Below are 14,451 nucleotides of genomic sequence, written 5' to 3' on the forward strand. Positions count from 1 at the left end.
AAATTCTTTTAAAAAATTAAGAAAAAATTTAAGAAGTCTCACTGTCCTTTAGGTGTCATGGAGGGGTGATAGTGCTATACTTTGAGGGCCCTTTGTAGCCCTCCAGATTTTTATATTTGGAATATTATTTCAAACACTAGGCATATATGTTTCAGGTTTTTAAAAAATCATTTTGAATAAGAAACAATGGGTGGTGGTATGGGTACAGCCTTCCATAGTACAGAAAGGGGTGTGTGCATTGTTGAGAAATCCCCCCCCCATATAAACCCATCCAATTTCCAGTAGAAGACACTCTCAACTATCTCACAGTGTACTTTTCCCTTTCTGTCCTTTAGAACCTGCTCAAGGTGGGCAGTGCCTTACTGGATCACAGCAACAGGCGTCACTGGGAACTGATCCAGCAGACAGAGGGTGGCACAGCCCAGCTGCTCAAGCACTTTGAGGATTATGCCAGCACTTTGGCTCAGAACATGCGCAAGACATATCTGAACCCCTTCACCATTATCACACCCAACATTGGTGAGAGCATAGTAATAATTATGGCTATTTCCCCATTAAAGAAATACTTGTTTAATTGTATCCATACTGTTGATTATTTCCTCAATCAAACTTTCATACATTTTCCTTTGAATAAAACAATATTTGTGAAGAAAAAAGCATAGCAGATTTGTTTTGGATAAGCTATATGCTTCTAGAGTGATAAAAGATAGCAAAACCACTTCTGAGGACTTTGTATCTAACAAACCTTGAGGAGGTGTGATAATCAGAATCAGTTTGATAGGACAGACTGAGAGGATCAGCAGAAAGAAAATGAAGAACCAGCAGATGTTGTGGTAGCTGCTTCCACTGGTTCCTGGAAATATGAATGCTAGCAGTTGTCATTCAAGAGTTCCAGGAGTGTTGTTATTTGTGGTTGTTGTCAGGCCACAATGGCTGTGCCTCTGTAGTGGACAGCAGCAGTGATGGTACCATGATGAACCGCCCTGTCTCCCAGTCACAGACTTCTCTTTTAGACAAGAATGCTGTCCCTTCCAAGGCCAACCTGTGAAGAGACTCTCTGTGTTCCAAAAGAGGCCCAACCACTGGATGTGTTGGTACATCCACCCCAAAGTGCTGAAAAGGTACAGCCAAGATACCCTCCCCATCCCCTGCCAGTGGAACTACATCACACAAGTTCTGTCTGTGGCCAAGGAAGATGATGGCAATTCATTTGGAGGGACAGTGGCCAAACAGAAGCCAATGGGAAGCGTGCCAGTCACCAAGTTTTTGAAGCAAACTCCAGATGCTGAGATGGATGGATTTCAGGAAGACACAGAGGAAAAGGTCAATGAGGAAAGCATCATTATGGAGAACGAACCAAGTCAAGCCCCTGGGGATGCTGGGTTGCAGACCCCTGGAGCTCAAGAGACGGAGCAAAATTCCCAGGTTACTAGTGACAAGTCCTCCAGCACTGTCTGATACAGAATCACATCATTTTTACTGATCTATATGTATGTAGAAGTCTTTTAGCAACTGTAAAACCCCTGTGTATCTTTTTATTATTTTTATTTTTATTATTAATAATATTGTTGTTGTTGTTGTTAATGATAATGATAATGATATGCTTGAACATAACTTTGTGCTCTTTGTAAGGAGAAAATATCACTTTGGTCTGCCTCAGAGTGACAGAAACTCAATCCGGTAATTTTTTAAAGAGGTTTAGTGGCCAGATGTGGGCAGGGGCAGGATTAGATGAATGAAAAACATGCAACATATGATCTCTCCAATAAAAATCATTAGTGACAGCACATAATTATTAGTTATCTAGGTGATGGTTGCACATTTGCTTTGTGATCAGCTGCATCTGGGAAGAAATATTCCTCTGTGTGTGGGGAAGACAGGTGGTGGTGGGGGTTTCAAGCAGATTTTCCAACTGCACAAATATGCATTAAGATGGTTGTTAGGTATTACAAACTTAAATGTCTAGCTATTTCAGAAATAGTATGTAACATAAATTGTGTAAGGATAAAATGCACTCTGTTCATGCGTATAAAGCAATTGTCCAAACCATATTAAAACAAATTCTTATTTTTGGTCAGAACCTCTTCTTTTTCACTATTACCTTCATTCAAGTAATGCTTAGTTGCTTGTAAATACTCTTGAATTACTTCAGGTCTGTCTCACACACTATATTTTTATGAACATTCTTAAACTGACCAATCTAACCTGTCAACAAACTGTTGTTGCTCTAACCACTGCTCACTGTTTATATAGATCCCACATAAAATTACTTTTCCTGAGAGATCAAAACCCTACAAATACATTATCCCAGTAACGCTTCCAATATTATAAAGCAGTATGTATTATAATCCGAGCATTGTAAACTGAGGGGCTGAAGCCGAGAGATAATTGCTTTCTTAAGGTCAGCCAGTTTATTCAAGTTAATTCCCCTTTTCATGATGGAAATGGGGTGGAGGACAGGATTCACATCCATCTTTATCAAATTATCTGGAACTCTTTTTGGGGGGTTGGCTTTTTATCACTCTGGAGATACTGAACTGGGGTTTGTCATAGAATATTTGTGAGACATCAGTTTATGGTGGTGAATCACTGGCTGGAAAGCAAGAGTGGCATCTGCTGAAGGCCCAGGTTCAAAGCTCTCTTCTTTGTGCATAACCACATCTTTGGCAGAGAAAGGGATTTATGAGTGAAGCTGAGCAGTGGACATCCAGCTGCCTTGATGCTTAATGATGATATCTTTATATATCTTTGGCAGTTATTTCTGTGGTGAGGCTGGAGAAGATGAATTTTGCTGGTGCAAAACTGCCACACTATGAGGCACTGCGAGGCGAAAAACCTGCAGACCTGGAAACCACTGTCATCCTCCCTGAAAGTGTTTTTAAAGCCCCAGAAGGGAAACGTAAGTTTGGTCTTTTGGAATGAAAATTTCCTGGCATTCTGGAAAGGGCTGAAAACAATGAGTCTTTGTTCTACTGAGACTCTGGATCTTTGGGTCTGTAGTAGACCTTTGACCCAGCACATAGGCCAGGATTGAACAGATATATAATTTGGGATTCCATGGTGGCTATTGGAATCCAAAGTTTTGGACAGATTACAAATCTAGATTTTGCATTCTTCTACTAATTCACCTGTTTTCCTCTTAGCTTTTGCTTAAAGCATTGGTACACTTCTCTCTTCCTTGCTCTTCATTGTAGGATCAAGTTGTAGGTTGTCTTCTAGGAGTGTGCAACATTTGTTACCTCATCTGATCACAAAGCCTCCTAGAGTGGTTCTCACTGACCAGATAGGCGGGGTATAAATTAAATAAATAAAATAAATAAAATAAATAAATAAAGCTATATCAGGGAGTCATTTGGTGGGCTTCATGGGCTTTTCCAGAGTTTGTGGAAACAGAGGCCAGAGTTTGTGTGGTGTATGGTTGATTCAAATTAATTCTGAATTTCACTATTTGGGCCAAAATACATATGATACATTAATTCTTACAATTCATCCTGTCGATGGCTCCCCTCTGCCACATAAGGGAAATGGAGGCTAAAATGGAAAAAGAAGGGACCTGCAAGGGGAGAGGTATTGCATAAACATTTCGCTTCCTAATATTTGTCAGTTCAAAATCTGCCTTCCAAATTGGTTGTCTTCTCAAGAGGGTAAAAGTGTGTGTTTGTGTGGAGGGTGGCGTTCTCGTATATTTTTCCTCATTGATGGGAAGACATTTTGGAAATCTTCAATGGGCAAAGGCTTTTCAGTGAGGTCTGGGAAAGGGACTTACTAGAATAGGCAGGACCAAGAAAAGCAATTGTCAAGGAACAGCGGCAAATGGAGATTTATCAGATTGATACTAGAATCAAACTCTGATTCCAGGTAATTTTGAAGGTCATGAAGGAAACTCCAAGATTTGGTAGTGATAAATACCTTTCTAAATCTGTTGCAGCAAAACCAGCAAAGAATCTTGTGGCACCTGAAAGTCTAACGAGTAAAATTTCCAGTACTGCACACAAGTCTTTTCTGTTTTGAAGGGTTTGATTTCATATGAGAGCAATCTAAATCCAGTCTGGTCACTAAGCATGATCAGACCAAGGAAGTCAAAGGTTGCATTCCTGTAAGAAATCCTCCAAAATTACATGATAGCTTTATTGGGTTAAGTATGAACAATCAATTTGCCACGTTGTATCCAGAAAAGTATTCCATTTTGCGGCAAAATGATGGGATCTAAAATAAACAAACATTAATTATTTTGAAACAGAAGTAGAGCTAAATTGAGCTTGGGAAGCACAAATAGCTCTCAAAGCAAGGTTGATAGGGACAGAGGGGTTGATTGAAATAACAGCTCTCAATAATGGCTCTCACATGCTGGTAGCAAATCATACAGAACCCCGGTCAGCTATTAGATGGGGGCATGGTGGAGTTTCTGGAAGCAAGGAGCACAATGCAGAAGCACAGATCTTTGATGAAAATAAACCCACTTATTTCCTAGGCATAAGGTGACCAGAGCTCTGGCAACACTGTTTTGGTGGTTCTTATACAGAAAAAGAGTCTATAAATAAATAGTAGAAATAAATAAATACTAGTTCCAAGATCTCTGTCTCTGGCAAAGTAAAATCCAGCTCAGTGTCTCATGCTCACTTTTCAGAGCCTTCTGTGGCCAATGCCAGGCGTCTCTCTGGCTCTGGTGAAGAAGAAGGACCTGCTTTGATGACAAGACAGAAGAGGCACCCAGATCTAAGTGAAGGCCAGGCTATTGCCAGTGTGATCATCTACCGCACACTGGCAGGTTTGCTTCCAGAGCAATATGACACTGATAAGCGGAGCCTGAGGTAAGACCTGTCCCTGTTCAACTTAAAAGTCACTTAACATTCTGTCTCAGTAAAGCTTACATAATATCAGTGAAACAATACAGCCTCTCTTCATATGCTTAAAATCTAAATAATGTAATAAATAAATAAATACATAGGATTATAATAAGTAATCAGAATAATAAAAAAAGAAATGGGAAGGGAAGAGTAAAAAAGCAAACATGAGCCTCAGTTATTAAAGGTAAATGACCAGCTAGAAAAGCGGCACAAGGGGAAGAGAAGTGTATTAGAGTGGATCTCTGCAGTATTGGTGGAATGGCTTCACGTTTCCTCCTGCTAAAGGATCTTTTCTGAGACCTACAAACACACACAAAATTAATATCTGAGGGTGTAAGGGATGCTCTGATACCCAAGATACACAGCTCCTATACTTACTCTCCCAAGGAGAGACTGGTTTGGAAATCTTATCAATTCTTCTCTGAGGGGGTGGGAGTTGTCCACATTTGTTGTTGCTGTTTAGTCATGTCCAACTCTTTGTGACTCCATGGACCAGAGCACGCCAGGCCCTCCTATCTTCCACTGCCTCCCAGAGTTGAGTCAGCTTCATGTTGGTAGCCTCGGTGACACTGTCCAACCATCTCATCCTCTGATTTCCCCATCTCCTGTTGCCTTCACACTTTCCCAACATCAGGGTCTTTTCCAGGGAGTCTTCTCTTCTCATGAGATGGCCAAGTATTGGAGCCTCAGCTTCAGGATCTGTCCTTCCAGTGAGCACTCAGGGTTGACTTCCTTCATTTCATGGCTGCTGTCACCACCTGCAGAGATCATGGAGCCCTAGAAAGAAAAATCTGCCACTGCCTCCATGTCTTCCCCTTCTGTTTGCCAGGAGGTGATGGGACCAGTGGCCATGATCTTAGTTTTTTTTTTTTAATGTTGAGCTTCAGACCATTTTTTACACTCTCCTCTTTCACCCTCATTAAGTGGTTTTTTAATTCCTCCTCACTTTCTGCCATCAGAGTGGTATCATCTGCATATCTGAGGTTCTTGATATTTTTTCTGGCAATCTTAATTCTGGTTTGGGATTCCTCCAGTCCTGCCTTTCGCATGATGTACATATTCTGCATATAAATAAGCAGGGAGACAATATACAGCTTTTTCCAAATTTGTACTCCTTTCCCAATGCTGAACCACATAATAATCCTTCTTGTGCTTGTTGAGGGGGCTTGGACTCTATTTTTGCCTGTTGTTTACATGCTGTCAGTTCTTATATATCTTCATGACTTCATGTCCATGAAGTAGGTGATTTTCAGTGCCCAGGGCCTGAACTGGAGGCAGGGACACAGCCATTATGATGATGGTATAAATAAAATAAAATAAGACCATTTCTGTACAATGTTTCGTTTGATACATTTGTTTTGTTTTCATTTCATAACAAAGTAATAGCTAAAAATAAGTAATAAAAAGTGGTCAGGATGCTTCTCTGAATAATACTTTTGTGAGGGAACAGGGTGACAGGTCACACACCTAGGAATACAACCAACGCCTTGCTAATAAGTTTGCATTTTGCCTCTGAGAAATACATGATTTCTGTAATGCAAGCATAAATCAGTACAGTAGTAGGATTCTGTCCAATAAAAACAGTAGCATTCATTTAAATAGTTTTTTATATAAACCAATAACAATCAGGAAAATACCAATAAAACATTTCTGGGTAAACATATATTTCCTTAATTGGTGGCAGAAACATGCAACATTAGGAACCTGCCTAATCTAAGTGGGTTAATTCATTCCACACAGCAGATGCCACAATATATAGAGAAGACTCTTTTTCATCTGAGGAGGAAGATATATATATATATATATATATATATATATAAAACAGGGATATGGTTTAGTATGCATTGTCTGTTCTCACAGAGTCCCCAAGCGCCCCATCATCAACACCCCTGTGGTGAGCATCAACATCCATGACAATGATGCACTGATGCAACGTGCCCTGGAGAAACCTATCACAGTGCAGTTCCGACTACTGGAAACTGAGGAGCGCACCAAACCTATCTGTGTCTTCTGGAACCACTCTATCCTGTGAGTCCTGCTTTCTGGACAAGTCTGGGGACTTAAGCATGTCTCCACCAAGCTTGGATGAGATAAGTTTTCTGGAAAACATATTTCAGCCAGCATGGCTAGCTGGGGGATTCTTGGAGTTGTACTCTAAAAATGTCCCAACCTTCTGTGTTGTGGGGAGGGAAATGCACTCTATGTCGTGTTAATCCTGGGTGAGACACCCTCTTATTGCTGTTGTTTTCAGTGTCAGTGGGATTGGTGGCTGGTCGGCCAAAGGCTGTGAGGTTGTCTTCAGGAATGAGACCCATGTTAGCTGCCAGTGCAACCACATGACGAGCTTTGCTGTGTTGATGGACATTTCTCGCAGAGAGGTGAGGCAAGCAGGGACCTACCACAGGGCAGGGATGTTGACAAGTCTTTGAATCTGAGAGTCTTTCAGTACCAAGTACCAAGTCTGCGTCCAAGTCTTTGGTACCATGTCCTGAGTCCCGAGCCCCAAGTTCAAGTCCCAATTGAAAACTAGTCTTTTCCCCAGAAAAAAGGGAGGGGTGGGCGGGCTGCGAGTTGCGAGTTGAGTCTTAGTCATTGGAAAACTAAACTGAGTTGAGGCTGAGTCAAGTCACCAATGTGACTTAAGTTCAACTTGGCAGTGACTCCCATGACATTACACACCATTCCTGCCACAGGACACAATGGAAATGAAGAAAACAGAGGAGAGAGAGAGTGGCTTCTTTCTCTCAGAGGTCAAAGAGTGTGACAACATGGCTGAATCCACATCTTTCTGATGTTTCTCTAATTTTTTTCTTCCTGCCAGAATGGTGAGATCCTTCCCTTGAAGACCATCACATATGCATCCATTGCTGTGACTCTGAGTAGCCTCCTGCTCACTTTCCTCTTCCTGGCTGGCCTCCGGGCCCTGCGATCCAACCAGCAAAGCATTCGCAAGAATCTCGTGGTTGCGTTGTTCCTCTCTGAACTTGTCTTCCTGCTGGGCATCAACCAGGCTGACCTACCAGTAAGTTCCTGGAGGGGTGGTAGTGGTGAAACTGTGGGAAATGGGCAGGGACCTCAACTAAACAGAGACAGGCCATGATACCAATCCATGCCAGACCTGGCAGCACCACCATGATAGATGCCTTGGGTTTTGAGCCCATTGCTAAGAGTAGGCTAAAAGCAGTCCTATCTGGTATCTACATGTGCTTGCCTATTTGAATGCCTTTGATCAAAGGGGTCAACTGAAGTTTCTGTAGCTGCAGGAGCAATACAGTGTATTATGGCAAATATCAATTTAACCTGTACACACAGGTGCAGAATGTTTCAGTTTTGGTTGTGTAGATTCACACAGTGAATCCAGTCTGTCTAACCTTTTTCTTCCTGTCTTCCCATGCCAGTTTGTATGCACTGTCATTGCCATCTTGCTGCACTTTCTGTACATGTGCACTTTTGCCTGGGCACTGCTAGAAGCACTGCACATCTATCGCATGCTGAGTGAGGTGCGCGACATCAACTACGGCCCGATGCGCTTCTATTACATGGTTGGCTGGGGTGTGCCAGCATTCATTACAGGTAGGGTTTGCATCAGACGTTATATAGATCCTAATTCAGGGCCATTTTGACCAAATTATTGAGAGATCCATTCATGAAGTTTCAGTTTGGCAACAAGAGACTCTGAGTACTACTTGAGTTAAGAGTCAAACCAAACACAGCCAGACAGAAGACAGAGCTAGGATGGGTTGACTGTCAAGCCTATTTACATGTATATCCTTCAGACCCAGGCCATGAGTTGTTGTCTTAATGGTGGTGTTTTGAGTGAGAAGGTAATGATACATACACTTCCTTTTCCCTCTGCTGATGGCTCTGTGTAACTTTCTTCCTTAGGACTGGCTGTGGGTCTGGACCCTGAAGGTTATGGGAACCCAGACTTCTGTTGGCTCTCCATCTATGACACACTGATCTGGAGTTTTGCTGGACCCATTGCTTTTGCTGTTGCAGTGAGTAGAGAAAACAAGTAGGGAGAAGAAAGAAGAGAAACACATCCAAGTGTGCAAAAGTAATCAAAAGTAACCAAGCAAATTATCCCCAAGGGCTGACTGCCTGTTTTCCAGTGCATAGTTAATACTGTGGAATTTGTGGACACAAAATGCAGTGATAGCCACCAACATGGAGGGCTTTAAAATCAGATAAGAGAAATTCATGGATTGGACAAAATCGGTGTCTACAAGTCATGATGGCTACATATTACTTCCAGTACCAGAAACAGAGTATTTCTCTGAATACCCCCTGCTGGGAAACATGAGTGAGGTTGTGTTGTTGTACTCATGTCTTGCCTGTGAGTTTCCTATGGGGAAATGGTTGACACTGTAGAATGGAATCCTGGACTAGATAGGCTTGTAGTCTGCTCTAGCATAGCTATTCTTATGCTCTTATATTTGAAAGCTGTAAAAAGAGTGAGAAAATGAGAGAGATTTTGCCTCCAAGGGTGGTGATTGAGCATTTTTGCTCAGATTTTTCCTGTCTATATTTTTGCCTCTGCTGTGGGTGCAAAAACATGGTTGTTTTCTAATTCTCTTTTCCCACGTGAAAGAGGTGCTTGGAAAAGACTGGAAATAATCACACTGAACTGATTGCTGTTGCTGTTGTGGAAGTGGGAAGAAATGCTTTTCTGTGTCACAGCTTTCCCCTTATTTCCCTGGTTCTCATGGCAGAGCATTTTTCCAGGCTAGTGACCTCTGACTGGCCAGAAAGACAGCTAAAAAGTAACTTTTCTTCTTGTTTATTTCACAGATGAGTGTCTTCCTCTATGTCTTGGCCACCAAAGCTACTTGTGCTGCTCAGCAACAGGGTTTTGAGAAGAAGGGGACAGTGTAAGTTTGGAATTGCTTATCTTTGACTGTGCTAAAGGTCCTTGTGAGCATGAAATTGCCCTACTTTGTTGCATATAGTGACCTACTGCTAGCTTCCATAGCCTGCTTCTCCCTATTGCTTCTGCTTCAAGAAGAAACCATAGAAGTTAACAATTGAGCTGAATTGCCACACTCACATAGATTCCCAGTGTGGTGTGGTGAATAGAGTGATTGACTAAGTCTCTGGAGATTAGGGTGTGAATTCCCATTTGGCAATGGAAATTCACTGGCGGAGTGGGGACTGGTAAAACCACTTGTTAAATTTCCCACTTACATCGAAAGCCATATTAGGGTCACTATAAGTGGGTTCTGACTTGACAGCACAGAACACACACACACACACACACACACACACACACACACACACAAACACACACACACACACACACTGCTCACACAAGGGCACCTAATAAACTGGCGCAGTTGTAGACCATAGTGAAAAGGGTCCCATTTGAAGCTTTGTTAACAGTGGAGCCAGGCATCCGTACTTGGGAAGAATGTCCCATAACTCAGAAGGCTTTTGGATCTTACCCAGAGCTGTGGGTTCAAATCTTCTGATGTTATTCCATCTCATAACCTCCTTTTCACCTTGCAACTGGCTACTTACTGCCACATCCAGTGTTGATGCATCTCAGCTATGGATGCTTCCAGCAATTTTCTCACCATTGCAAAAGCAAAAAAATAAAAAATAGTCATTGGAGGAAAGCCAGGGTTGCCTCTCAGCTGTGGTACATAATATCCAACTGGAGAATGTGCCCTACCTCCAGGACATGGCTTAGTCCAAAAGATAAAATCCAGACGTCATCTATGAGCTCTGTTATGGGGCTTTATGATGGTTCTCTACGGGAGAAACTGTGTTGACTATGCTGTTGCTGCTTCATTCTAGCTCTGGCCTACGCTCAGGCTTTGTCTCTCTGCTGCTGATCAGTGTCACCTGGTTGCTGGCCCTGCTGTCGGTCAACAGCGATGCCATCCTCTTCCACTACCTCTTTGCCAGCTTCAACTGCCTCCAGGTATGTTGTTCACACACACACACACACACAAAATGACGCTGAGCCTGGGAGTCAGGGCTAGCAGGGAGCTCCCTGATAATCAGTCATGTTTCTCCAGTGATGTTGCAACATCCTCCCTTTTCTGTCCCTCACAAACAAATAAACTCAACACACAAAACAATCCTCTGCTAGTCTAGCTGAATGCTGTCATTTAACAACGCAGCCCTGTTCCTATCTTTTCAGAAGCAAGTCCCATGACATTCAGTGCCTTCCTTTCCAAGGAAATAGGTGCAGAACTGCAGCCTGACTATTTTTGACCATTTTAATTTCCTTTCTTTTCCCCCAAGAACTAATTTCCCTCAGTCTCTTACAGCAGTGTTTCTCAACCTTGGGCCTCCAGATGTTCTTGGACTACAGCTCCCAGAAGCCTTCACCACCACCTCTGCTGTCCAGGATTTCTGGGAGTTGAAGTCCAAGAACACCTGGAGGCCCAAGGTCGGGGATCACTGTTTTACAGAAAGTTGAAATTCATTTTGGAGGGTTTGGGCGGGGGGGGCACCAACCTCTCTGCTGCCCCATGTGCATCGATTTGATGGAAGTCAATACAAATGGAAGGACAGCTGCAGCAGCCAGACTTGTGATTTTAAGAGAGAACTAAACACATGCACGGAGACTGGATTTGTTGAGAACTATTACAGAATAGCCAAGCAGAACCTCATTCTTTGGGACCAGTTTGCCATAAAATGCTTGTTGGTGGAACAGAGGAAAAGCCACCTCAGTGGGACAACGGCTGTCTCTTCTAGGTCCTACTTGTGGTTTTTTGAAACCATTTCTGATTGACTGGTAGGGCTAAGTGGACCTTTGGTCTGATCCAGCTAGTCTTTCTTGCTATGTTTTTGAGAGGGGCATAAGCAGTTCCCACCTTCCAGAAGACAGGGTATGTGGAGACCTCCAAAGTTGGCAGAAAAAGGAGAAAAAATGCCTGGTGTTTTAAAATGACTACTAGAATGGTGCAGTGGGACAGCAGAATTTTCATTTGCAGCCTTGAGGAATAAATTAGACTATTGATTCTTACCAATGCTCTGAGCACTTTATAAGCTGACAAATTGTGTATTAATTAACACATCATTTCACTATTGCAAAATATGCTGCAGTCTTTATGACAGGTTTCCAGATTCTGTGGGCTGCACTCCCATATTCCCCATCAACATATACATAGTAGAAAAATGGAAGATAATGAAAAATCCATCTTGGGTCCTCTAAAGCTGTGGTCCCCAACCTTGGGCCTCCAGATGTTATTGGAATGCAACTCCCAGAAGCCTTCACCATCACCTCTGTTGGCCAGGATTTCTGGGAGTTGAAGTCCAAGAACATCTGGAGGCCCAAGGTTGGGGACCACTGCTCTAAAGCAATTTTTTTAAGCTTAGTGGTCTGAGGGGCCCCAAGGGTATTGAGGAATCCCTCAAAGCCCAACAAAATTGCCTCCTGTGTACCCTAAGGTGAGAGGTTGAGCCAGCTGCCGGGCTTGTGAACTGGATGTGATGTCCACTCTTGCTCCATTTGGATGCTAGTTTGTAAAATAATTTGCTGGAAGGATTGCTGTCTAGCTTTTTACAAAATCTGGCATGCAAAAAAGGATGCATGTATATACAGTTAAGTATGCATGTGTTCTATAAACACAGATACAAATCTATCTCATTTGTGTTTATACACCTAAACTGACACACCTGACACGTATGTGACATATTTATGTATGTGTGCACATATGTACAGTATATATAATACAAACACATAAACATAGACGTACTTCTGTCTATACATAAGTATATCTGCATCTGATATGTCTGTATGATCTTCTCCCTCAAGTAATATCCATTGGAGTAATGTAGGACCTTACCTATTTGATTAATATGTTGGCATCATAAAAATAGCAGCAACCATTCCCAGTAAGAGATTGCTTACATCTGGTTTGATTCACACATGTCCACCTGACAACGTGGCATCAGGATCTGTTTGCGTTTGTGTGTGGCTTTTAAAGAAAAATGTTACTCTGTACAAATAATTCCCGTTAATGTTTATGAATGGGAGGAGGTGAGTGGGAAGAGAATAGCAACCATGTGTGGGATGGGAGGTGAAAGCAGGGCTTACAAATGAGGTTATGATGCTGGTGGCGGCATCTTGGATACAGATGATGATGTAGGTGGTTATCATTCAAGGCATATGGTCTCTCTGATTTCTTTAACAGGGACCCTTAATCTTCATCCTCTGCATTATTTTATGCAAAGAAGTGAGGAGAGCACTCAAATCCAGCTGTGGCAAGAAGCACAGTACAGACCCCACACTTACCACCAAATCTACCCTGACAGCGGTGAGTGTTGCAGGAAGTAGCAACCCAGCAGCTTTACAAGCAAGAGACAGAGAGGGACACTGACTGGATACAGTGGTACCTCGACTTACGAACGTCCCGACTTACGACCATTTCGAGTTACAACCAGTTCCGGCTGCAAAATGTTGCTTCTACTTGTGACTGGAGCTTCCACTTATGAACAGAAAAGGGCGGGAAATTCAAATTGCTAACTGTAGGTGGGGATGAGGCTGCTTCTTTGTAGCTCTTTCACCCCAGCAGTTAGAGAGTGTGTGTTGGAGGAGGCTTGGGACTGCCTCCTTATTCTTCTCTCTCTCTCTCTCTCTCTCTCTCTCTCTCTCTCTCTCTGTGTCTGTGTGTGTGTGTGTGTTTGCAGGGAGGCTTTGGGCTGCCTTGTAAGGTAAGGTGCTGTTTTCTGCTTTTTAAAAACTATTCTAGGTGTTTTTGCAGCATGGTTTTGAGCTGGGGGGGTTATGTTTCTGTGCTCTGATGCATCTTGGGGGGTTTGGTTGTTTTTTGGTTCCCCCCTATTTCTGATGGGTCTTGGGGGGTGTGAGACGATCGCCTCACGTCACTCCTGTCACTCACACCCAATATCTCATTTGCATGAGCCTATGAAAGGAGTGGTGGCGCTGTGGGCTAAACCGCAGAAGCCTGTGCTGCAGGGTCAGAAGACCAGCAGTCGTAAGATCGAATCCACGCAATGGAGTGAGCACCCTTCGCTTGTCCCAGCTCCCGCCAACCTAGCGGTTTGAAAGCATGCAAATGCGAGTAGATTAATAGGGACCACCTCGGTGGGAAGGTAACAGCGTTCCGTGTCTAAGTCGCACTGGCCATGTGACCACGGAAGATTGTCTTTGGACAAAACACTGGCTCTATGGCTTAGAAACGGGGATGAACACCGCCCCCTAGAGTCGAACACAACTGGACAAAAATTATCAAGGGGAACCTTTACCTTTACCTTTATGAAAGGAGTGGAGGGGCAGAGTCAGCAGATATAAGAAGGTTTGGCAGGAGAGAGGCAGAAAGAAGCAGAGAGAGAGAGAGAGAGACATAGTCACGGAGATAGTGAGAAGAAATAATAATAGAGATAAGCTGGTCAAGATAAATAGATAGAGCAGGTGGGGAAGGTGGCAAGATATATGATATTTGCATTAGTAGATTGTATGCATTGAATAAAGAACATCTGCCATTCTGATTAAAGTTAATACACTTCAATAAATAAATTCTGTTGGCAGCAACCTGACAAGTGTCTGACTAAAGGTCTTTATATATCATGGATAAAGGAAATCCACTGGTGGCAGTAAGAAAAAGGGGGAATGTCCCAATTGTTATCT

General features: G+C 42.8%; 1 protein-coding gene across 1 annotated transcript in view; it reads left to right on the forward strand.

Annotated features, from left to right (window-relative positions):
* The window catches only part of CELSR2 (cadherin EGF LAG seven-pass G-type receptor 2), a 120,309-nt gene that overhangs the window by 92,747 nt on the left and 13,111 nt on the right, over window positions 1-14,451 (forward strand). The window contains exons 19-30 of the mRNA XM_078391952.1: window positions 336-519; window positions 2,756-2,899; window positions 4,628-4,811; window positions 6,708-6,875; window positions 7,099-7,225; window positions 7,669-7,869; window positions 8,246-8,420; window positions 8,733-8,845; window positions 9,639-9,718; window positions 10,644-10,770; window positions 12,995-13,117; window positions 13,491-13,514. Of these exons, the coding sequence (XP_078248078.1) occupies window positions 336-519; window positions 2,756-2,899; window positions 4,628-4,811; window positions 6,708-6,875; window positions 7,099-7,225; window positions 7,669-7,869; window positions 8,246-8,420; window positions 8,733-8,845; window positions 9,639-9,718; window positions 10,644-10,770; window positions 12,995-13,117; window positions 13,491-13,514 (1,650 nt within the window). The remainder of the gene's footprint in view (window positions 1-335; window positions 520-2,755; window positions 2,900-4,627; window positions 4,812-6,707; window positions 6,876-7,098; window positions 7,226-7,668; window positions 7,870-8,245; window positions 8,421-8,732; window positions 8,846-9,638; window positions 9,719-10,643; window positions 10,771-12,994; window positions 13,118-13,490; window positions 13,515-14,451) is intronic.

Source organism: Pogona vitticeps, chromosome 4, assembly GCF_051106095.1.
Source record: "Pogona vitticeps strain Pit_001003342236 chromosome 4, PviZW2.1, whole genome shotgun sequence".
Taxonomy (NCBI): domain Eukaryota; kingdom Metazoa; phylum Chordata; class Lepidosauria; order Squamata; family Agamidae; genus Pogona; species Pogona vitticeps.